Genomic DNA, 26,031 nt, shown 5'->3' with positions numbered 1-26,031 from the left:
AGGTCTTAAAAGGATTGGGAGGGAACAAATAAATGGTAATTTGGGGAGGGGAAGGGAAGGGGTGAAAAGCAGAAAACGGGAGGGTGTACTTGTTTTGAGTCAGTTACTTTTGATGGAGGGAAGACAATATTATAAAGTTTGCCCCCATCCTTTGCTATGTTTAACACTTTTTGTTACAAACCAAAGAGAATACCAAGTCAGCTTACCAATGATGCAAAGACGTATTTCTGGTCCTTTTCTTGAAGGAAAACTAAAATGTCAGTGAGCAGAACTGCTTGAACCTCTGGAAAGTGGAAACAGGGGATGGGGAAAGAGAAAAATTACTTTAAAAAGCTAACAGTGAGGTATAGTCAGCAAAACACTGCCGGCAGGGCAAGTCCCTGATGTGAGATGATGCTCCTCCCACGGTTCCAGAGTTCCACAGAGTCTGGATCTGGGCATTCCACTTGAAGAGACATTTTTAAATGGGATTTATCACCAAACCTCAGTTTGGGAAAAGTTTCCGTGCTCAGTTTTAGGAAGTATAACCTATAGGGCAATACACCAAGGATAGAGTCTGAAAGTTGGACCTCAGCAAATGTTAAAAAACCAATACTCAGCTCAGCTGTCGTGTTTCTCAAGGTATGACTATAGCGTTGGGAAAGGCGTGGGACAGGAGAAAGGAAAGCTGCCAAAAGGTGATGCATGAACATCTCCCTGCCTAATAAAAGGTAGACTGCGTCCACATTCCTCACAGCGGCTCACACAAAGCCTGCCCAGGACACATGAGCACAATGGTTCTTTCTTGCTGCAACACACGGGAGTCAACCTCAACCTCCCTGGGAGGGAGTCAGCCTTCAGTTTTCCTCAAAATCAAGTTCACCTCTCTGGTTGTACCACAAATCAAAACGAACTCCACAGCCTCCACCTGAATTCTCTGGAAGTGCGAAGTGCCACGTTCCGCCCATCTTCCCTGGTTTGCAATCCCTGGGAAAGTGGAGCCTAAGCTTCCTTGTGTGAAGAATGGGATCTGCTTCGAGGTGGTCTCCTCTGCAACCTCTAACCTTCCTGGAAAGCCCTGGCTGTGTGAGTCATCGCAGAGCCATGAGGGATGTCTGGCTCCTACGGAGGCCTAGCTTTTCAGCCGTGGTTACAGAAATTTTCCATGTAGTACCATTAAGTTGTTTTCTTTTTCCCATGTTTATTTTTAAATAATTCAGGTGCCTGCCAGAAAAGTGTTCTAAGACCCAAGTTTCAATTTCATTAGATCCTGAAGTTTATATGACCAGTATCAGTGGATCAGAGAAAAAACCAATCCCACCCCTTTTCAAAGGGTACCCAGACAGTACTGGCTGTTCCCCGTATGAGTTCACTTGGGGTCAAAATCACTAAAACATACTGCTGTCTCCTCTGGAGGCATTTCAGGGCAGAAAAACTACCCTTCTGCCTCTGGCTTGACCACAGTTTCACTCCAGCAGCTGGCATCTTTAGTTTTCTTTGGGGGATGAATCAAATGCTGGCTATAGACAGCAGCAGCCCTAAGAAATCCCAGTCCTTACAAGATACAGCAGGTAGTCCGGAAACTGCCAGCCAGCCTCCAAGCAACTCCCAGTGGCAGCGCGGCAGAGCCCTGAACGATGGCTCTCAGAACATCCCAGAACAGAGCTGGGGAAGGGGCTTCTGAGAGCAGTAAGGCACACAGCTGGTGGGTGGCAGGAAGGGACTTTACTTTTCTCAGAAATGATCTTGAGCTTCCTTTCCATGCCCACTTCAGCATCTCAGAACCCCCTGGGTGACACAGTGAATGAGTCTGGCTACTAACCAAAGGCCCGAGGTTTGGGTCTACCCAGAAGAACCTGTGAAGAAAGGCCTAGAGATGGACTTGTGAAAAATCAGCCACGGACACCCTGACGGCAGTTCCCCTCTAACCCACACGGGGCTGCCGTGACTCATGGAAGCTGGGAGGTGGGTACTGAAACGCATGTGAACTCAGTCATGTGTCTCTGTCATCAGATTCTCTGCACTTTAAAATGGTGCCTGTCCTTGTACTAAAAACCATCTCATTGGTTCCTTTCCTGAAGAAAACCCTTCATTAGGCCCATTCTGTGTCCTGTCCCATCCTGAGACCATTCAGGGGACAACCTGATGACCTGCTTCTAAGCAGACACAGCCTTGTAAACCTCCCGGGGCCACCCTGAGTCTGAACTGGCTTGAGAGCAACTGAAAAAAAACAATACTGGAGGTATCAGCTAGTGCAGAGTGGACACCCCGTTTCTACCGGTGTATTCCCCATCATTCCCTGTCACTGGCTCTGCCACCTGAGACAGCCACTGTCTCCCTGCAAGTGCCAGACTTTCAAACCTGAGCTTCTGCTAGCTTAGTCTCCCGGCCCCCTGGAATGCTCTCTCCCTTTCTGTCTGACACCCTCCACTTCATCTTTTAAAACAACTCAAAGGCCACTTTAATCCTGAAAATCCCCAGGCAGCCGGCTACCCGATGCCCAGTGCACACGTGTAGTCTACACTCGTCACTCCAAACACAACTAGGTTCTCACTGTTGTTGTCATCGGAATTACAGGGACCGCTACACATCTCTATTCAGATCCCAACTTGTAAGACGTGCCCTGCTTCACTGGTCAGCCTGGGCCTTCATGACCACTAGTCAGTCCTCGTGAGTATTCCGACAGCAGGTCCCTACGTCCGTCCTTACAGCTCAGAGCTGAAGAGGCACACATTCAATGCCACGGAGCCGACGTCAGTGAACTCACTTCCCCCAGGCAGGGAACAGGGGGGTGGGGGCGGGTATCCTCAAGGCTATTGGGAAGCCAGACCTCCCAGACAGACCCAGGCCCACGGTATAGGTTTGATGACAACAATCATTTTCAAGAACCACAAGTTCAAATGAATTAAAAGGCAAATCTCGTAACTTCTTTAACTTGATGTAAAAATTGTTGTTGTAGTTGTTGTCAGGTGCCATCGAGTCGGAACCGACTCATAGCGACCCCATGCACAGCAGAATGAAACAATGTTCGATCCTGGGCCAACCTCACTACCGCTGCCACACTTGAGTCCATCAATGATGCCACCTGGCTGATCCATCTCGTTGGGGGTCTTCCTCTTTTTCTCTGACCCTCCACCCTACCCAGCATGACATCCTTCTCCAGCGATTGTTTCCTCCGGACAATATGTCCAAAGTAGGTGAGACGAAGCTTAGCCATCCTGGCCTCCAAGGAGCACTCTGGCTGCACTTCTTCCAAAACAGATTCATTGGTTCTTTTGGCAGTCCATGGCACTTTCAGTATTCTCCTCCAACACCACAACTCAAAGGCATCAATTCTTCTACGATCCTCCTTATTCACTGTCCAGCTGAAAATGAATCTCTTTTCCAATCTTTTTTTTTTTTTTTTTGGCATTAGAGTGAAATCAAACAGCAGTATCACTCCATTTAAGGGTTAATCTAGTTGAAGTGATGAAGGCTGAGGACTTGACTGTCACGTGAAGCCATAGTAGACAGTACTCTAAGTCTCTTCTGAACAAGTCAATTTCGAATCTCATAAAAGCAGTTGTTATGGAGCGGTTGGTGGCAGCTCTCTGTGGGTCACAGCACGACTGTGATGCACAGGGTTTCAATGGCTGATGTTTCAGAAGGAGATCGCCAGATGTTTCTCCGGTGGGACCTCTGGGTGGACTCAAACCTTCACCCCTTTTGTTAGCAGTGGGGCATGCTGATCACCCAGGGGTTCCCATTTTTTGTCTCAAAGACTCTGAATTGTGGAACTGGCTGTGATTCTTACAATTGTCCCATCAGACACCCCAACCCCAAATGTGGTGCCCATCACTCAGGGGAACGAGCAGGCTGCAAATCTTGTTGTTTTCATATTAATTTCACCACTTTTTTTTTTTTTTTTTAATTCATTTCCTCTTTCCCTCGATTTCATGGCTTTCTTAATTTCTTCCTGCCTTTGATATGATTTTGTAAGCTACTTTAAACCAGTCCTTCTGGGTATGAGATTAGGCATAATCAAACGAGTCTTGCTCCTATTTAATCTTTGGATATGGGTGCTTTAGGGACACCCAGGAGGTGAATTTCTAAGAAGAACATTCAGTTCTGTCCGCCCCCCAAGCACACACTGGACTCAGACACTGACCCGTACCTTTCAACCTTCCCGCTACGTTCTTTAGCAACACGCTCCCATCCCGCACAAGCTTCTTCCGTTTCAAATCTTCCTTGGCGAACATCTGACCACTCTTCATCCTCATGATCGACTTGCTGTCTGTCTTCATGTAAATCTCATTGAGACGCACTTTCTTCTCGTAACTTGCCACTTTGCTGTCTACTGCTCCAATCACATCCTTCACCAGGCTCAGGGACTGAGCCACATCTTCCTGCTCCGCTTCATTGTCTGCGAAGGAAACAAGACATTTGTTTTTGACGGGTTCTTTCTCAGAGGAAACCCTGCCTTCTCATGGCCTCAGCAGTTACAGTGGTGGAGTGGCGCCAACGTACCTATCCCTTTCTGTGTACCTTCAACTCTAAAGAAAGTCAAATGTCTTCAATGGTACAGACAACATGTGATTGCATGCTGTGGTCTACCAGAGAAGGCACCAGGCAATTTCAGGGATGGAGAGACTGGAGGGCGGGCCAAGAGCTTTTTTATGGTCACGGGAAGAATTGATGGGAATGATCTCTCATTCTAGTGGTAAGGGGGAAAAAAACGGTCTAGCCAATGAACTCCTGATGGAATCGCCAAGTGGTCTCTTCCCATTTTGTTGTTCCACCTGGTAACATTAACACTTCACCTTTTCAACTGATTTTGGGATGAAACACAGGATTCTTTTTAGACCTCTGAGTGCGTGCCGCTAGCCCTCTGCTGAGCTCTCCGGCAGGACACAGAGCTCACTAGCACACCAGGCTAAGCAAGGAGGACACTCACCTTTGGTATATTGCAATATTCTTTGGAATAAAACTGGGTACTTAGTGATGCGCTGGGTTACAAGCAATATGCACTCTGGGATTCCAAGTCTTCTGACTACGGAGCTGCTCATCTTCTTCTACAAGGGGGTGAAACAGAGTGGTCAGGAACTGCCTGAGGAAGAAGGCTCTAGCTGAAGGCTACTGTGACAGACACATTGTCCCGGACACACGATGGGGATTTTCACATCTCACACGAATACCTTTACAAAGGCTTGGAAGCGCTTATCCTTGGTACACAGATCCTTGAAGTAGTTCACTGACTGGTTGTGCTGCCCACAAAACTTGCCATATGTCTTCTTTAAGCGTTCCGCATTCTCACCTGAAAACTGCAGGAAAAAAAGGAGAAGCGACGTCACGCCAAGACTCAGGTTGCTACGTCTCTCGCTTCTCCCTAAGAGGCCTCCTCCAGCCTGTTTACCAAAGCCAGGGTGCTTCCACACAGCCTTACGTTCTGTTCGAGGCAAGAAGACTAGTACAGCCACTGTGGACAGGAGGCTAGTTCCTCAGAGGCTTGAACACAGACTTGCCGTACGACTCGGCAATTCCACTCCAAGAGAAACGAAAACAAAGGTCCACGCAAAAACTTGTACATAAATGTTCATAGCGACATTGTTTATAACAGGCCCAACACGGAAACAACTCAAAAGGCTATCAACTGAAGTATAGACATTAAAAAAAAAAAAAAAAGTGCTATATTGACACAAGGGAATATTATTTAGAAATAAAAGAGAATAAAGCATGGATAAATACTACAACATGGATGGATCTTGAAAATACGCTAAGAGAAAAAAAGTCAGTGACTAAAAGCCACATATGATAGGGTCCCACGTATATGGAATGTCCAGAATAGGCAGGTCTGCAGAGTCCTGGGGTGGCGCTGTGGGCTAATGCATCAGACTGTAAAGTCGGTGGTTCAAGCTCACCAGCTGCTCCTTGGAAACCCTATACATATACAGGGTCTCTAAGGGTCAGAATCGACTTGACAGCACTTAACAACAGATGAAAAGTAAAAGTAACAGTTGCTTAGGACTGCAGGTGGGAGGCTAGGGAGAAGGAGAAACTGGGGCTAAGGAATGCAGTTTCTTTGTTGGGGTGATTAAAGTGTCTTACAATACAGGAGGCTCTGGTAGCATAGTGGGTATGAGCTGGGCTGCTACCTGCAAGGTCAGCAGTCTGAATCTGCCACCCACTCTGTGGGACAAAGATGACACTCCAGAGTCCTGGAGTGGTGCTGTGGGCTGAAGCATGGACTGCAAGGTCGGTCTGAACCATAAGGTTCAAATAATATATATTTGTTATTGTTGTTAAGTACTGTAGAATCGGTTCTGACTCATAGCGACCCTGTATAGGGTTTTGGAGGAGTGGCTGTTAAGTTTGAAGCACTGACCTTGTGGCTCAAATCGACTTTGAGGTCCAGTGTCTATTTTAGGGCGCCACACCAGGATATAAACCCTTTTAATTCACATGTTATAGAGTTCACTCATTTAAAGGGCCCAATTCACCGATTTATCTCATTATATTCACGGAGTTGCATAGCCATGACCACAATTACGAAACACACGTGTATGTATGTGTATAAAGTCACAGAAATATCTATGTATTACACATGAGAACGGCAAAATGTGTTCTTTCATTTGAGGTCAAGGCAGTAATAAAACAAGTAGACTCACTATCAGTTTTTCACGAGACATTCAATTTTAAAACTCTGACCTTGCCGAGTTAGAAACATCTATCAGAACTGCCTTCGTTACCACGGGACCTGTATATTTTACTTACCTCAGGCCAGCAGTCCTAACACTCATTCTGCATGGCCCTTAAATCATCTAGAAATGTGTGCAATCTCAATGACTTGAAATGGTCACATTGGGGTAAACCAACAAGTTTCTGTCTGTGATCTGTATGATACGAAAGTGCTGACTTCTATTATACTGAAAGTCTCTAGAAGAAACTCAGTTGACCTCACCAAAAAACAGATTCAGGGTAGCTCTTCCTTTCCCCATTGGCCAACGGAGAAGAAGCTAAGGCATGGGGAGTCTAAGAGACTGGTGACATCATAAAGCCTTGGAGAGCTGACCTTGGCACTGTATAGAACAAACGGGGCTGAGACTAATTATCAAAGATCTTTTATAAGAGAATGTACACAGAGAAGAAGCTATGATGGATGGTACAAGTCAAAGTCAGAGAAGGTCTGAGGGGAGGAGAGGGACAGAGAGAGAGACTTGGGCTAATCAGACCCACTTTGGGGCCTTGACTGTCCTCTTTGCAGATGCCTGTGTTAAAAGCATGTGTTTGGCAATACGCCTACGTTTCTTCCTGGAATTGTGAGCTCCCTGAGGCAGAGGTCGGTGCCAGAGGTCCCTCTGCAGTTCTGTCGCACTTTTGCTCAGTGAATACTTGATGAACGAGTGAATGAATCCATCAGTGAGGTGAGAGGTAAGGGCTCCAAGAGTACAAGCAAAGGACAAAAGGTCCAGTAATGCAGCAGGGATCTGCGGGAGCACAGGACCTCGAGTGCACGCTATGCCTTGGACCTGTTAAGTCTACACTGGTAATGGCCTTCTTAGAGAAGAATGTTTTAAAGTTCTGTTGTGCACACGGTTGCTATGAGTCAGAACTGACCTGACAGCACCTAACGACAACATAAATACACCTGGAAGTCCTAAAATTACTGCATCCAAAGCATTTTTGGGGTAGGATTAAAATGACACCACACCTTGATGAAAACATCAGTAATGATATAGAGGAGGTGCCTTCAAAAATTTGCAGAAAGTTTCCATTTTCCATGAGTTTTAGGAGTGCCTTCATATTTTATGAACGATTTCACAGATAGTCTCTATTCAGCTTCCTATACTCATTGGCTCTAGACAAGTGAGATCTTTCTGATTTGAGGCCGAGGGAGAATTTGAGACTTCCAACACTTTCTAAGTTTTCAATTTTCTTACCTTCTTCTGATGACGGTATAGACTCAGAAAGAAAAACTAACATTTATTGGGCATCTACCACACATGCTCCACGGAAGTCCTATCTGTCCAGGGTCACTATGAGTCGGAATTGATGCAATGGCACTTCACCACTACCACCACCATAGATGCTAGGTACCCTACATGAAGACTCCTGGGAACTTTCAAAAACAACAAAGGTAAGAACACTTCCTTTTTCATTTTACGGAAAAGGACATCGAGGCCAAGCTCCACAAAGCTTGTATAGACACTACGTGATAGAGCCAGGGTGGGCATGCCTGGCTCCAAACCCCAAACCTCCCTCTTCCTCCCACTGCACCTGAGGAGACCCTGAGCGCCCGTCCAGTGCTCACCTGATTCACAAGCACATCGCCCATTCTCCTGATGAGAAAGTTCTTTTCGCTTCTATCCACCAGAGACTCCTTCTTCCGTTCCAGAATCCTCTGGAAGAACTGGCTATGGATACTGATGAGCTCATCCAAACAGGGGAACAGCTTTTCCACCATCTGCTGCTCGAACAGCAAATCCGTCAGCATGCCCCGGCGGTACACGTCGCTCATGACCTTGAGCGTGCGCACGTGGTGTAGCTCTGTCTGCATCAGCTCTGAATGGGGAGAACAACGCTTAGGGTCTGGACGCTCTTTGACAAGGAGTCTCCTTCAAGACCCTCTGCTGCCGTCGCAAGGCTATTTAGAACCCAATTTAATCTTTAAAAATGGGTCGACAGCTGTCTTTTCCCTGTGAGTGTTCACAGCTGACGCCTCCATTTCTGACTTGAACTAACTCTATTCTCTGAGCATTTGCACACTAGTTGCCATTCATCTCCAAGTGGCCTTCAGTGGGTCCACTGTCTCACATTTTACTGCAGGGCTAGAAAACGACTTACGTTTCGTTTCTAGTTAGCTGAGGACCTAAACAGCGCTGTCACAAAGAGACCACTTTCCATGACCCTAGCGTGAACATACTCTAGCATGTAAATAAAAAATTCAATGACATTAAAGAAAACAGAGTGGGGTGAAAGGTAGAAGTGGACACAAATAAGACCACGTCCCTACATACCAAGGTTTTTTTAAAGAGAATCTTTAAGATGCTACTTGAAAACTGACTTCCCCTAGTCTAACAAAGCACAAGCTAAAAATGCTAGAAAATGCAAATCCAACATCAAGCAAAAGAAGGAGGAGGCTCACCATAAATCACCTCCTGCCGCTTGATGACATCTTTCTTTTGTTGTTTCAGGAACTTGCTATCCACGATTCGACTCCAGGACTCTGCTTCTAGCTGTTTGGAGTCGGTCTCAAAGTCTCCCAACAGTTGGCCTTCATTCATGTCTGTACCTACTCCTCAAAATGCCAAAGAGCAAAGTCAGAGTCTTGGGTCTAGGGACCCTAAAAAGCCTATGCTGGACTGTTCTCAGATAATACTGGATTAATACAGGGGATATTCGTGGAACACTTATCCTGAACCCGTAAAGACATCATCTCCTGTCTGAGGGTGACAGACTATATTCAGACTCTGGGTATGAGTTGGTTAGGAAGTGCTTTGTATATGAAGTAGGACTTGCAAGGACCTGGTGGTAGTACATGTTCAGGAGTGTGGGCTTGCAATAGTGTTAGGAACTAAACTGTCTACAAAACCTCAAGGTATACAAAAATCTATAGGAAGAAAAGCATCTACACCAGAGTGTACGCACATTAAACTCAATGACATCCTTTCATGGGCAGCTACCAACAACTGGGTACATTTAACTGGTAATTTCTTAGAAACCATTTGATGCTTTACAGACAACTTAAGAGTCTTTGTAAGATTCTCTAGGCAGGCACTACCACCCCACTAACACTCGTGGTGTAGTTAGAGGCACAGCGATGGTCTAGAGATGCTGAAGGTATTGGCCAGCTCCTTCTCTTACCCTCATCAGTCAGGGATTCTGTTGACTCGTTGACCTTGCTGATTTTATTTAGTGAGTCCGTGGAATGTGACAGGAATTTCCAGGTGCTTGACATGCTCTCCTCACTGCCAACTCTGGAGGCAAAAAGAAGCATGTGCTGTCAGTTCCTTCGGATGAGCTGTGGTTTGGGAACCTGACAAGCTGGCTGGAATAATGCCCATGACTGAAGACTAAACATACTGTATCAGGCGTGCATTTTTTTATATGGTAGGTGGCAAGGACTCATTTCCCTTGGACTACACACACATTGGATAGAAATCTCTCTGTTTGAGGTTCAGTGCCTGACCACTCCAGACTTTCTTTCCCTGCTCCCCAAACAACCACTCATAAAAACAAGCCACATTGTCTTGACCATTCTCAACCCTAACTCACCAGCACTCCATAAATGTTTGTCGTTATGAGAGTCCTTTAAAACTTTACAGTTTATCTGAAGGCCAGTTTTTTACAGGCAAAATGCAAACTCTGATGGCATTACAACTTTGAAAAGAAGGTCATTATGGAGAATGAAAATACAGACAATATTAAATACAAACATTTGAAAGTTTTCTTCTTTTTAGGGAGGAGGGGGGGTAGGAAATTAGACACACAATGAGATTTTGGAGTCATTAGTTAAGAATTTTCTCCAATCTTAACAGAGATTCGCTAAGTTGTTTTTGAGTACTCCATTTGAAATGACTTATTTACTTGATGAGAAAGCAGAGATTTTACCCCAAACAGCCAGCAGAACCCTAATTAGCCTTCTGCTGAGCAACTGACAGCCCCCAGGCCTGACTCATCACGGAAGCCCACTATAGGGCCGTACCACCGCTATGGAGCCAATTCTGACTCCGGGATCCACATGACTTCTAAGTCCGCCGTCTCTATGGAAGCAGCCTGCCCCATCTTGCTCCCGGGAACAGCTGGTGGGCTCTGTCCCACTGCAGACCTGGGCCACCAGGGCTCCTTGACTGTTGTTGTATCACGCTGTTGAGTCGATTTTGGCTCTTAGCGGACTCTGTATGGGGTCTTTCAGGAGCAGCTGGTGGGTTTTGGAGGCTCACACAACAGACTAAGGGTAAATCAGGGAGTGGGAGCTTGGCAGTCATGTTACTACTCCCTCATCCACCCATGGCACTGACTTAAGAGGCAGAAGGCAAGGAAGGAAAACCGACTGCAAGATAAGACACAAAACACCAGGTTCCCCTGAATAATAAAAACGCTGACGTCTGAAACTGTTACAACTGGAAACATCAGCTCTGGAATTACAGCATCCTTTCCCCCACTCCCACTTCTGATTGTGATCGAAAACTCATCTTTGTGGAACTCGGGCTCTGCCAAAATGGGACTAATCATCTGTAACAGCTTCGGAGAGCTGGGCTGAATAGCGGTGTTGAAGAGTGCCCTATCATGAACCGATCCAGTGTTCTGCTCCTTTATTTCTCAAAGCAGGGTCTTGTCGTCAAATGCCCTGACCATGCTGCCTCTGTTACGTCCTTGTCAACTGTGCTAGTTTAAGTTCCCACTTACCCAGCGATATTCTGTATGGAGACACTTTTGGAAAGCGCGACGCTCTGCTGTGACCGCCTGTTGGTAAACATTGGAGCAGCAGTGGTTTCGTCAGCCAGGAGGACCGCTGACCGAGGGCGTTCCTTGGGCTGTGAAGCTGCAAAGGAAGACAGTCAGAATGACGTACCGCTCGGTCCTGATCCACTTAACAAATGACCGACCACAGCAAAACACTTTAAAATCGATTTTTCCCTGGAAAGTAAATTGGTATCAAAACTCTATGGAGTGTGTGGAATAAAGAGTTCTGAAAACGAAGATGCCTGGAATCAATCAGTCCCACAGAACATGTGAGCATCCGTCTCCACGACCGAGACCAGAAGAACTAGACGGTGCCTAGCTATCACTACCAACTGCTCTGAAAGGGATCCCATTAGAAGGTCCCCGGTAGAGTGGGAGACGATGTGGAACCAAACTCCAAATGATAAAAAAACACTGGCTTACTGGTGAGAAAGAGACGGGAGAAACCAGAGACTTCAGGTCTGGAAAAGAACTCTTCTCATGGTTCAATTTTCAACCAAGCGGTAGATAGGTAGATACAGGGGGCAACTACCATAGTAAGGTCTGCTCACCATGGACTGGTCAACCATTCAAGATCCAAAGGGCAATGACTGCCTAAAGACAATGTTCAGAAGGCTTGAGAAGAGGGTACAATGGAGCCAGGAAGCCCAGGGACAAAATGGGACAACTGCTATTGCCTGGAGGGGATTACAGTCACTGAGATGAAACAAAGTGTAGGATTTGCTGAATGTAAAACTGATGGTCTATTCTATACACCTTCACTTAAGTCACAGTAAAAATTGTCCCCCCTGCCAAAAAAAAAGAACTTACAGAAATTTTGGCAGTATCTATTGAACTTATTACAAATGAATACATCCTTCGATATATTCTATTTTTATTTTTTGGGGGGAAGGGGGGATGTCTAGGAATAAGGAGTGAGGGTTAGGGATGGGACTAAGGCTAGGTCTTGGCGAGGCCTAGGGCTAAGTTTATTGTTAGGGTTCGTGTCAGGGGTAAGGTGTGGCCTAGTTTTTAGGGTTGTAGTTATTTATTTACTTGAGGTGTGGCCTAGTTTTTAGGGAGCTCTGGTAGCGTAGTGGTTACGAATCGGACTGCGAACCTAAAGGTCAGCGGTTCGAAACTACCAGCTGCTCCGCGGGAGAAAGATGAGGCTTTCTACTCCCGTAAGGATTTACACCCTCGGAAACCCTGTACAGGGTCGCTATGGGTCGGAACCGACTCGACGGCACGTTACAACAACAACAAGTTATTTATTTACTTGAAATCTGAAGTTCTGTTTGCTGTTGTTGTTGTTATAACTGCAATCTCTCGTGCTCTCTTTTCAGTCTTACAGGGCTGTTTTACGTCACATTCTTCTAAACCTGGGTTGAGTATAGGTGCTGTTATCATGCATGTTGGTCTCAGACTTTTCCCTGCTTGGTTCTCTGCCCAAAAACCTACACTTCATATTTTTTGTAAGGTTGATCTGGTTTTTACAAATTGTTTTAATTTCTATCTGTTTGAAAATGACCTAATTTCACTGTTAAATTTGATGGATAGTTTTGTTGGCTGTAAGAATCTTAATTAGCAATTTTTTTCTTTCCGAGTTTTATTTATTTATTTTTTTTAATTTTAAAAAAATCTTTATTTTATTATTTTTTTTCTCTTTCCGAGTTTTATATACTTCATTCCATTATCTTCTTGCCTGCTGAGATTCAGACCTTAGTCTGACTAGTTTTCCTTTGTAGGTAGCTGTTTATCCTCAACTGCCCTCGAGATATTTACCTTAGTTTTGGTTTTAAACCGTTTGATTATAATATTGGTGGTTTTCACTTTGGATCTATCCTGTTTGGAGTTTGTTCAACTTCTTCCTGTAGTCTTTTTTTTTTAATGTTTTATTGTGAATTATGTGACAGTTTACATGGGAGAACATTCGCTTTACACTCATCCTATCGTGTATCGTTTCACTGCCATGGTTACAATCCCATCCATGCATCATAAACCAACCAAAGGGTACACCCTGCAAGCCTGCCCCTCAGTCGTCAGCACACACACTCTCCTCTCCCTCTCTGGGTCTAGAGACCCAGCCACTCCATCTCTCCACGTCATCGTCTCTGCCTCCATCTCTGGTGTCACTGTTTCTCTGGGTAGGGTCCTGCACTCCGCTCTTCTCCCTTGATGGTCCCAATGAACTCCGATCCTGGATTGCAAAGTCAACCGCTCACTTCCTTTTGCTATAATACGTCTACCTTTGTATTTCCAACCCACACAGTCAGTCCTGATAACAGTTACTCACTATTGTGCTACATGAGTCTTATCCTCATCTCCTTTCATCAGATCCACCCAGACAGATGGGATACTACTCAGTGGAGATTCTACCTTCCTCCATGCCCTCTGGATCTAGGCTCCCTCTTAAGCTTATAAGCTACTTGCTTCTTACCTTTGTAGCCTCCCTCCCCCACCACCTTCATTTTGGGTAGTCAATGTCCAAGTTGCCCACCCTGGTCTACCCTGTGTCCCGAGGAGTTCCTGTAGTCTTTCATGATGTTAAAGAAGTTTTCCTCCAACAACTCTTGGACCATATTCTTGATTTTTTTTTTTTTGGTCTCTTTCTGACTGGAATTCCTATCACACGTAAGTTATTCCTCTTGATAGTGTCCTATATAAATTGTAGGCTTTCTTCAGATTGTTTTTGCTCTATTTTCTGATCGTTTCTCCAGCAGATGACTATTGAAAAGACTTTTCTTAAAGCTCAGTAATTCAGCTTTCCACTGATTCAATTCTGTTTCTTTGCCCTTTCATTGTCTTATCTCTTTCTGAAGTCTGAGCGGTAACCTTCTTGCTTTCAAATTGATGATTTCCTAGGGTTGCCATTGTTTTCAGTTTGTTTCCTGATTTTTCCATAGCGTTGTCTATGGTTTCCTTGATTTTATCTGTAATTTTCTTGATCTTTCTCTTCATCTGTTGAAGTTGCCCAATGAGCATTCTTTAATATTCCTGTATCAGGAATTCCCAATACCATTTCTGGTGTTCTGTTTTCTGAGTCTGTGTTTTGGTCCCTTGTTTTCTCTGAGACATTGAGGTGGTGCATTTATAGTTAGTTGATGCTATCTATCGGGGTGCTCTCAGGCTCTCACCCCACCTGTCTCCTGGTGGATGTGGGAGCGACCAGAATGTGAACGCAGTTTGTTCCCTGTTCACTGTCAGTGTCGTGGAGTTCAGGGTGGGTTCACGTGCTGCCCCAAGCAGGCAGAGCAACGGCTACACAGGAGGTGGGGGGCACTGCCTGCTGGGTTGGTGAAGGCGGGGACTGGCCAGGCCTTCACTTACCAGAAGGGCACGGGAACCTGGGAGAACTACAGCCCCTGTTCGCCAGCCTCCAGCCAAGTCCTGTGCCCGCAGACCACTGTGTGTCAACAGTTGTTTGTAACAGTTCAAAATAGCTGCGTGGCTCCACTTCAGCCCACAGTCTCTCTGTTCTTCTCTCTCATCATTTCTGTTCAGTTTTCTTTCCAATCAGAACTCCACCCACGTCTCTGCCCTATCCTCTGATGCTCAGGGTCCCAGGATCACCAGCTACACCTGTTTTCCTTGGTGTTCCCTCGGGATCAGTGCATCTGCCCAACTCCCCCATCTTGCCCTGGACTCCCTAATATATTCTGTTTTGATGATACGTTTATGCGGCAAGATAAACTTGCATGTGTGCAAACTGATATATGTTCAAGGTTATTTAATGAAAAATTGTCAAAGCACAAGATTTGTAAAATCACAGATAAGTATTAAAAAAACAAAAACGAAATACAAGTGAGTATGTGCTTTAGTTGCATAAGGAAACTGGCAAAATACGTAAGAAACTAAGGGAGGGGGTGGGATGAAAAGCAGGCAATGGAGACAGAGAATTATGTAAGAGTATTGTGTGTGTGTATTATATATGTTACAAGTCTGATGAGCACTGAACTGCTAGTCCCAAGGCCAGTGGTTCAAACCTACCACATGCTCCCCAGAAACCCTATAGGGTGGCGATGAGTAGGTACCGACTTGACGGCACTTGACAACAATAATATATTTAAAATATTAAATGGCAAATCTTTTGTTACATGTAAATTTACAACAATTAAAAAATCAAACGAAAGTAAACTGAGATGCTGAGATGTGAAGACTTGAGGTGAGTGAGGACTGAGTTCTTTGGGGTCACCTAGAACAGGATCCCTAAAGAACCTGTGAGAGACGGAGCTCCCCAGCCCTCCTAGTCCTTTGGGACTGGGACCTGCAAGTCTACTTATTATACAAACTACAAACTGTCTGAGAAGACAGACTCTGACCAAGTTCTTTAACTTGCAGATGGGGAAATGCAACACTTAATGCCACATAACTAATTAAGCCACCTGCTGCATATTTCCCCTTAATGTGACCACGGGAGAAACCGGGGGTCCAGTTTGCTGGAGTGGTCACGCTGGCATTTGAGAAACCCGTTATTTTTCCTTGGTAACAGAACTCCTCGGGAAACAAAGGCGGCAGCTTGCTTCTGTGAAGATCCACAGTCTTGGAGACACTCAGAAACAGCTCTACCCCGCCCTCATGTGATCACTGAGTCACAGGCAACCAAAATACTGGAGTGTCCTATTGTGACTTAAATTATTTCAGGATGATCTGACCTAATAAAAATGAACGGAATCATAAATGATCAATTCAAATCCTATTTAGAAAATGTCAAAACAAAAAATGCATAAGTGTCCTCCACTACAGTGCTGCAGGAAACAAGTGGATGTATGCATGGGGTTCCTGGCCAGCAGAGCAAGGGCAACTCCTTACGATGGTAAGGCGCCTGGAGCGTGTCAAAGGTGTTTCAGGAGAGGCCGCTGAGCACACAAGAGCTGAGGGAAGTGGAAACCCTAGTTCTAGAAGACTGGTGAGGGGTTGGATCAGTGGGAAGGTAAAAAAGAGGACATTCTGATGAGAATTGTGTGAATGAAGAAAGAAACTGTCACGGCGTATTCAGTAAAAAGAAGACAACATAAGCAGAGGACTACGTAAGGGACCAGTGAAAAGACTGTTGTTGTTGTAAAGTGCCGTTGAGTCTGTTTTGACCCATAGCGACCCTGTGTAGGGTTTCCAAAGAGTGACTGATGAGCTTGAACCGCTGACCTTCTGGTTCAAATGACTTTGCAGTCTGGCGCATTAAACCCACAGTGCCACACCAGGACTCCAGTGAAAAGGTAGGAGGAGCCAAATGAAGCCATGGTATACTGAGTACTCCAAGTTAGGAAGGACACTTGTACCTGGAATACGGCAGCGGGCGTGGAATAAGTTCTTTGCTAAACCAATCCATATTCCCCTTGGATAAATTCCTTAATATTGTTGAGCCTCAACTTCCCTAACGTATGATGATGACGATGATAGCGGCAAAAACTAGCACTCAGAAAATGCAACTCCGCAGACTGTCACAGGTACGACCTCATCCAAACTCACCACCACCGTCATTTCACAGAGACGGAAAATGAGGCACCCGGAAGGTTCATTAATGTTGACAGCTATTAAGACGTGTTGCTACGACTTGAACCCAATATAATCTGAATCTCCACTCTTAGCCAGTTTATTCTCTCAGTGGGGTAAAATGGGACCCTTGTTGCAGGAATGAGAGGTGACTACACATAAAACACCTGGACTACAATAAGCCAAAACATCAACCACACTGCCATCGAGTCACTTCGGACTCACAGCAACCCACTATGTGGCTGCTGAGACTGTAAATCATCACAGTGAGGAGCAGGTATCTTTCACTCTTCTCCCACAGAGTGGCCGGTGGCTTTAAACCATCGACGTTGCAATGAGCAGCCTAATGCCTGACTCACAGCGCCACTAGGGCTCCGTTATACACAGGTATTAAAAAAAAACAAAAGAAGATATTTTCTCTGAAAAAAACCAATAGGTTTCTGAAACAAGGGATAATGACACAGAAAGTCCACGGGAAATTAGACTTATTGAAAGTATGTGGAACTGGAGGAAGATGACTGGCAGAAGCAGATATCAGTCTGGTGAGGGTTCCCTGATCATTGGTGCAAAGTCCGGCCATAACAACAGATCCAATGAGTCCTTGAACAGTGCAAAAGGCTGAGTGAGAGGTCGGCCGCTAACCACCAGGCTGCTGGTCTGAGTCTACCGAGTGATTTACTTGTGGAAAATCAGCCACTTAAAATCGTATGGAGACAGTTCTAGTTTGACACACACAGCAGCATCATGAGCCAGAATCGACTTGACAGCATCTGGCTTGGACTTCACACCCTTCTGTGGGAGCAGAGACTGGTCCAGCCATTCTGCAGCGCTCCCTGTAAGTATTCACAGAAATGAGATCGGAGTCTACCCCCTAGAGTGATAGGGGGTGCTGTATAGTTGGTTCTGACTCCTGGTGGCCATCTGTAGGGTTTCCAAGGCTCTGCCTCCTTACAAGCGGCTGGGAGATGAGAACTGCTGACTTTGCTGTTAGCTGCCTGACGTGTGACCCGCTATGCCACCAGGCCTCTTTATACCAACAGCAACAAGGTCTGAACCCAAGAACGTGCATTTTTAACTGGTCCAGGACAATGCTTTGAAAAATACTGTTTAAGGGAAACTCCTACACAGGAAGGTATTTGTTACTCTATTATGTGTTTATAGTAATAGTTGGCAACAACATAGATGTCCACTTGTGGGAATCTGATAATTAACACATGGAATATGCAACATGATGTATATGCCACTCAGCAGTCTAAAGTAATGGCTTACATACTCTTATAATAACATGCAGACCTCAAAATGATACTGGTTAAAAGCATGAAAAAACAAAATATATAGTCCTATCATTACCTAGCCGAAATTCAACACATCAAATAATTGAGGCTATGTTTCAAAGGTATCCATATGTCTAAGATAAGCATGGGTGCGTGGTGGCTCTGTAGGATAAGTACTGGACTGCGAACCACAAGAAGATCAGGAGTTCAAGACCATTAGAAGAAAGATGAAGCAAACATTTACAGCCTCCGAAATCCTACACAGAGTCACGATGAGTCAGAACCAACGTTACGGCCTTTAATAACAACAACAAGGATAAGAACTGGACTGCTAACCACAAAGTTGGCAGTTGAAGCCCACCGGCTGCTTCACGGAAACCCTACAGAGGGTTGCTATTGAGTCAGAACCAACTGGACAGGACTTAACCACAAAGACACAGCAGAGCCAAGGAATAAATATGAAATAAGCTAAGTGGGTGCTGCGAAGGGGGAAAGCCTAAGACAGAGAATGGAGAATAAAAAGGGGGGAAAAGCAAAGTAAAGCAAAGCCAAAGTGGGGCCCTGTGAAGACTCATGACGGTCTGATGGAAAAGAAGAATGTGATTTACTCACAAAAAAACAGAAAAACTACGGATCTCCACAGACTCCTGGTGTGGTGCTGTAGGATCACCACTGGACTGCTGGCCACAAGGTTGGCGGTTCAAACCCACCAGCTGCTCCTCGGAAACCCTGTACAGGGTCGCTCTGAGTTGGACCCAACTCGACGGCATTTCACAACAACGACAGCACCATCTGTGAAGAGCTCTTAACCGGGATGTTCTCACAACTGTGAGGTGCTGCAATTCTCCATATGCTGACGAAGAAATAAATCTACACACACAGGAGTCGGATCTATTGCTTGACACGACGCTGCCAGGGTGCCACCAGCTTCAAGCTACAAACACCCCATTGCAGAAATCTCCAAAGAAGGTTTACTGGTCAGTGAAGCTGCAGGCAGCCAGAGCAGCCTTTTGTGAGTGACTTACAAAATGGGGATTCCGATTTTGGTTAGGGTCACCATGATGAAGTATTTTCAAGGCCAGAACCAGACCCTCTAAGAGGGAACTGTGAGGGGAAGGCTGAGCTACTTACATTTGTTTCTCATAATGACTGTGGGGAGCGATGACGTGTCGTGGGCTTGAAGGCTCCCTTTCGGCTGCTGAAGGAAAAAGAAGAAAAACACAAACCATGAGGCTAGCCCTTACAATGACCTGTTGGTGAGTTTCCAGAAGACTACAATGGGAGGAGAGTTCAGTGTACTTTGGGTTACTGTTTTCCTTCTCTGCTCTAGTCCCCAGTGTCCTACAATCCAGTCACAGACACCCCCAGCTGCACAGGCTCAAGCTTGCTGACTCAGCAGATGTGCTTTCTTGTTCCTGGACTGATGCTGAGATGAGCCCACCCACTAACTGTCCTTTCCGCTCTTTCTCCGAGGCAAAGATTGGCTCCTCGAGATTCCTGTGCACACCTTCACAGAGCTCTGTTCTCATTTATGGTAAGTGTCTGTCTGTCTGTCTTCCCCACTAGACTGTGGGTTCCTTAAGAGCACCATCTGTACCTTTTTCCTTTCTAGTCCTCTAATGACTTCCTTTTATAAGATGACAAATTGCTCGGTAAAATGCCAATTGTTTTGTTGTATCATGTAACAAAAATACTTTGAAAAATTATAGACTAACGCAGTTATAGACTGGGTGCCCGTACATAGGGGAAGTTGTGGCTGGATCATCAGCCTTGGACAGAACCTACAATATTCACAATGGCAATAAATCATCAGAGAGACCTACGGGGTTAGGTAAGTAATGCAAATGGCAGAAACAATCTGGGCGAACCAAGTGGTGATCAGGCAACGTCACATCCTGTGGGAAGAGGGAGCAGCTACTCGGCTCTGATCTCTGCTTGCCTTCCACCCTTCTACAGTTTAGGACCCGTAAGCCAGACACCATTCTAGGTGCGTAGGGTCCCTTAATGGACCCATGCCTTCACAATGCATGACAGTGTGGGCATTACACTCTGAGGGGAAGGTATAGACCCCCAACAATGAACATACTCAACAAATGTAGATTTTTAAAATACAGACTCTGAGAAGGTAGTAAGCACCATGGGAAAAGAAGGAAGGTTAGTTAGTGTCAGGGAGAAGACCAGTGAACCCAGGGTTGTGAGATCTTCCAATTTTTACAGAGAAATTAGAATCCAAATTGATATGAAAAATGAATTTTAAATGACTACATTAATTCAAATAGAAAACTGGATAAACCAAAAACAAAGTCTTTGTCTTTGGGCTGCAAAGAACTCGGGTATAGAAGTTTGCCATCTTTACCCAAGATCAGCATTATCTGGGAACTATTAGAAATGTGAATTCCTGGCCCCAACCCCACGTCTACAAGATTAGAAACTCTGGGTGTGGGGTACCAGAAGCGGTTTTTTACCAGCATTTGTGTAGATGCATCCGAGACTACTTTCTGACAAGGAATCGAAAGACAGCTCTGTGTGAAGAACACTGAAAACCACAAACAGTATTTAAAGGGTACATCTCCACGCCCATACTTGTTTTTAGGGGCCACACGGTAAGTGGTGCACACTATCACATAACCAGCGTGTTCAGAGCAGGTCACGCCATACAACTGGGCCTTTTAATTCTCACATGGGTTCTGCAGAGAAAGCGACTCTCGGCTAGATGGGGGTCTAACCATAGCAGCTCTGCCCGTCCACATATCCCAGCCCCTGATGTCTCTCGGCTGGCCTCCTGGACCCCTGGACCCAAATGAGGATTTCAAGTATGCAAATACAAGAGTAAGTATGCACATTCAGCAAAGAAGACACTTGGACAGTGCCACAGAACGAGGAAACCACACACAAAAAATGCGAGCTTATCATGTGAGAAGTTCCGGAAGCATTTTATTTTCTAAGTCTCAAATACCTCAGTGTGTTAGTCAAGAAGAGAATTTAACACTTTAGAGAGAAAGATAATTGATGTGGCCTCAAAATAACTCACATACAGGAACTATCACATATGTCACCTCTGCGAACTTATGAGGATCTTACTGGTTTAAGCCCATTGTGTTTCAAGCTTTCCTTTATCCAGCAACGTCTTACCTTCATTTTGACCTTTGCACAGGATGCCAGACTTTCTCTACACCCTTTGTGGACGAAGGCACCGCAATCTGAAGAGAAAGCAAAATCCACGGTCACCTTGATGGAGCAAACAGATGCTACAAGCTGTACCCATTCCCCAACCCTCCCCCACACACATAAGATTCTAGAAGCGCCCCCCCCCCCCCCCCCCCACACACACACAGAAGAATGTGGCTCTAGCTGAAAGGACAGGTCACAGCCATCATCTGGGAAGTACGCCTATGACGTCATTTTAGAGGCGGAGAAACAATACAGATGTGATTTCTGAGTAACAAAAATTTCAAGTCTGGAACTTCTCAGGCAGGAAGTGGAGAAGCTACCAAAATGAAATATGTCTGTCATTAAAAACCATCAGTACACAAATACGTAAGCTCCCTAGTAAGGTCTATATGATTGTGCCCGAGGTAGAGTGTGAATGGGAAAACCTACCCATTGCTGTTCTACTTCTGATTTTAACTGCTTGGAGCTTATTCACAACCCTCTCCAAGAGTCATAGAGGAAGGCCATCGAACTGCCCAAAGTGTCTCTGTTGTTGTTAGGTGCCATCGAGTGGCTTTTGACCCACAGTAACCATATGTACAACAGAATGAAACACCACCATCCTCAAAATTGTTGCGGCCACTGTGCCAATCCACCTTGTTGGGGCTCTCCCTCTTTTTCACTGTCCCTCCACTTTACCAAGCTTGTTGTCCTTCTCCAGGGAACCCTGATTCAAGAGAAGGTGGGAGATTTCTTGAAAAACAAAAGCAGGGAGACTGCAATTTGCCAAGGATTTTATTGCAACTCTTTTCATTCTCCCACACTTGGCCTGTCTCAGAAGGGCCATCAGCAGATCTTACTGCTGCTATGAAGTCATAAAACCTAACAGTGCCAGGAGGCTAAAGAAGTAGAAACCAATAAAAGAGCTGTCTGTGGGAACACTGGATGAGGGACTCTCCTGGGAAAGGCTGACTCAGGAGTCCCGGCAGACGCTCCTTATTAGGCAATTCTTCACACCAATGACGACACCCCACAGTCCTTTCAACTGTCAACTCACTAGTTAGGAGCAAGGTGCTCCTTCAGGCCAAATACGTGGATTTGGAGGGATATAGGCGCATTCAGCAAGGTCTGTCTGAACCGCAAGGTTGGCGGTTCAACCTTACCAGCTGCTCCTCAGAAACCCTATACAGGGTCGCTATGAGACGGAATGGATTTGCTGGCACTTAACAACAACAAATTACATTTTTTCTTCCCCTGAGAGCTCCTCTAAGGTAGGGAACAAGTGCTACACAGTGCCAAATCTTCACTTAATTCTCTCTCGCATAGTGCCTGCCTATGGAACCTATTCAAATGTCCAACTGTAGACCCTACCTCTATTTTACCCAAAAGCCAAGTACCCTGACACAGCTTTGTTAACAGTATGTGACAGAACAACTTGATGACACTAGGGGACAAGAGGCACATCTGCCCAGTTAACTACATGGGCTATCATCTGATTCTGTTTAGGTCTACGGTCTGCTAATTGTTAATGTGGTCCTTCTCTCTGGGCCTGAGTGTCCTCACGGATAAAGTGAACGCAAAGTCCATTTCCCCAGCTGCACCGGCACATTCTGAGTTCTTTTGTCTTTGTTCTACAAGACTTCCCCCCTCCCATAAAAGATTTATAGCCTCGGAAACCCTGTACAGGGTCGCTATGAGTTGGAACTGACTCCACAGCACATGACTACTACCACGTATCCTTTAAAGAAGGGAGTATTATTTAAAAAGTAATCCTTATGGACTGTTTCATAAGGTTCAAACTGCAAAATCACTTTCAACTTCGAAGTCACCTGAAGTATCATGAAGAAAGAAGCCACCCTCTAGGGTGCAGGCAGGGAAGTTCTGGCTGGAAACTACCAATCATAAAAGAAGCTACCAGGAGCAACGCTACTCTTCACCGCGATGCCTCAGAGATGCAACTAGTTTAGAAGCCCTGGGTGTGGGGTGTGATGAGGCCTTACTTTGTCTGGACCTGTTCTTGTTGTTAAGTGCCATCAAGTCGGTTCTGACTCACAGCAATCCTGGATAGGGTTTCCAGGAGTCCTGGTATGACACTATAGGATAAGCATTGGACTGCTAACCTCGAGGATGGTGGTTCAAACCCGCCAGTTGCTCCTTGAAAACCCTATACAGGGTTGCTGTGAAATGGAATAGACTTGATGGTACAACAAATATAGGGTTTCTGAGGAGCAGCTGGTAGGCTTGAACCACTATGGGATTAGCAGTCTAGTGCTTACCCTACAGCACACCAGGACTCTTACACATACCAACGCCCCTTCCTTCTACCTAGCTAAGCAATTCCAGCTCCACCTCCATGAAATTCAATGTCCAGTCATTTTTCTGATGATAAAGCAAAGGGACGTCCAAGTTCATTACAAATGGCAGGAGCAGGAGGACTTCACTGGGAAAGCTCACTCTGGAAATCAAGAGAAAGCCTCGAAGGTTTGGCATTCAATGCTCTCCTGCTGCCACTCTTTCCTCCTCCAGAGAAGCCGCTCTTGATCACTGGCTCTACTCTCTTTGAGCACAAGGATTTCTGCAGAAGTCCCGAGGCCAGCAGTGAGGGTCAGCTCAAATTGAGCGTTAGCACTCGGGTTCTTCAGCTAAGTCCTCTCCTGGAGGCAGAAAAACACCTGAGGAGTGACTCACCCTAATCAGCAAAATGAGATATTCTGAAAACATTATCTTGAGACCTAGAAATCAATAGTTCTTAGTAGCTTGAAGGAGAGAGGAATTCTGATACAGGAATACAAGGCTTTCTGCTCTCACTTCCTACGAGCCTTTCGATGATTCCCCGGCACCTAGAACAACTGGAAGTGTGAGTGAACTTCATGCCTCTGGAACACGAGCAAGAAGCTTCACAAAAATCGTCAAGGGAAACATTTTTATTTAAATGTTTTATTTAAAGATAAAGTATGCCCTTTTCTCAACACTATCCTTCCTTTGGGTTTGTGGTGTCTCTCCTCCTGCTGCTACAAAGAGGCATAATGGGATACTGTTGTTCAGTGCCTTCGAGTCGGTTCCAACTCATAGCAATCCCGCGTAGGGATTCCAAGAGCAGCTGGTGGGCTTGAACTGCTGACCTGCTGGACCAGAATGGGATCACGGGCTGTCTTAGTCCACAACCTAGTGGCTCCACCACCTCTTTCCCATGCATACCATTCACAGTTCCCCAGCCCCTTTTTTCTCTCCTTCACAACTTCCAGCTCAGCTACTGGCTTTAAAATATTCCTTTTAAGATCCCACCAGTCTTTTCCCCCTCTCAAAGGTTTGCCGATTTACCTTTAGAACCCCTTATCCATTCCGTTTCACTTAACCAAAATCCAAACAAAAAACCAAAAAGCTTAAAACATGGATGATAAACCTAAGGCAAACTAATGAGTCCGTATCAAGGAAAAGGGAAAATAAAAATAGTATCCTGAAAATATCACAAGCTCATCTTAAAACAAAAATACCAACTCAACAGTAAAACGCTCTATGAACTAAAGTGTACTAAGAACTAGCAAACGTACTGTTCACTCTAAACAGACAAAGGCGATCATCTCCCTAGAAATCAGGGAAATGCAAACTAAAACAGAAAACAGAGAAACAGCATTTCCTATCTAACCAGACCTGGGAGAAAAAGATTTACGAATCGGGCTGCGAACCTTAAGGTCAGCAGTTCGAAACTACCAGCCGCTCCGCAGGAGAAAGATGAGGCTTTCTACTCCCGTAAAGATTTACACCCTCGGAAACCCTGTACAGGGTCGCTATGGGTCGGAATCGACTCGACGGCACTTCACAATCACAAAATCTTAAGTGTGGGTAAGGAGCTCTGGTAGCGTAGTGGATACAAATAGGGCTGCGAACCTCAAGGTCAGCAGTTAGAAACTACCAGCTGTTCTGCTGGAGAAAGATAAGGCTTTCTGCTCCTGTAAAGATTTACAGCTTCGGAAACCCTGTATAGGGTCGCTGTGAGTCGGAATTAACTCCACGGCACATAACGACAACAACAACAAAGATATGGTGATGCAGAGACTCACAACCTCTGTTGATGGGTCTGGAATTCAGTACGTCCCTTTGGAGAGTAATTTGGCAAATTATCTAGTAAAGCCGAAGTCAATTTAGACTTAGTGTTTCCCTTTTTGGAGTCCTGGTGTGGCGCTGTAGGATCAGCCCTAGACTGCTAACCACAAGGTTGGTGGTTCAAATCTACCAGTTGCTTCTTGGAAACCCTATATAGGGTTGCTATATATCAGAACTGACTCAAGGGCACTTAGCAACATTAATTCCTTTTTTGGTATGCGATATGAAGTCAAAAAGTGCTGCTACTAAGGTTCTAGTTCATGCATGCCCTGGTTGAGTCCACACAAAATGTGTTTACACGTCTCTGTGGCCAGAGAATGGTTGCAGGTAAGTGCAATGCAAACAAATTCTCCTAGTAACCAACTGTCTTGTTAAGTGCCTTTGAGTCAGTTAATGACCCACAGGGACCCCATAAAGGGTTTTCGAGAAGCGACTGGAGCCTGAACCACTGATCTTACAGTTCAAACTGACTTTGTAGTCCAGCAAATTACTCCACAATCAAAACAGTGGCTTCTCAGCAGTGTGGCAAGACCTGGGAACTCTTGGGCCCAGAGTCAGTGACATAGCCACAGAGGACTAGAGCGGAGAGTGAAGTGTCCAGCTGATAAGA

At 45.4% G+C, this 26,031-nt stretch overlaps 1 protein-coding gene across 1 annotated transcript in view; it reads right to left on the bottom strand.

The window, feature by feature from the left end:
- The window catches only part of AKAP13 (A kinase (PRKA) anchor protein 13), a 153,650-nt gene that overhangs the window by 16,379 nt on the left and 111,240 nt on the right, over positions 1-26,031 (bottom strand). Inside the window, exons 10-19 of the mRNA XM_006867115.1 lie at positions 21,300-21,367; positions 19,299-19,362; positions 11,365-11,500; positions 9,820-9,932; positions 9,101-9,253; positions 8,267-8,517; positions 5,154-5,279; positions 4,913-5,030; positions 4,133-4,381; positions 207-283 (exon numbers count right to left, since the gene is read on the bottom strand). Coding sequence (XP_006867177.1) covers positions 207-283; positions 4,133-4,381; positions 4,913-5,030; positions 5,154-5,279; positions 8,267-8,517; positions 9,101-9,253; positions 9,820-9,932; positions 11,365-11,500; positions 19,299-19,362; positions 21,300-21,367 — 1,355 coding nt within the window. The remainder of the gene's footprint in view (positions 1-206; positions 284-4,132; positions 4,382-4,912; positions 5,031-5,153; positions 5,280-8,266; positions 8,518-9,100; positions 9,254-9,819; positions 9,933-11,364; positions 11,501-19,298; positions 19,363-21,299; positions 21,368-26,031) is intronic.

This window comes from Chrysochloris asiatica, unplaced genomic scaffold, assembly GCF_000296735.1.
Source record: "Chrysochloris asiatica unplaced genomic scaffold, ChrAsi1.0 scaffold00101, whole genome shotgun sequence".
Lineage (NCBI taxonomy): Eukaryota > Metazoa > Chordata > Mammalia > Afrosoricida > Chrysochloridae > Chrysochloris > Chrysochloris asiatica.
This window is presented reverse-complemented; position numbering and strand designations above follow the sequence as displayed.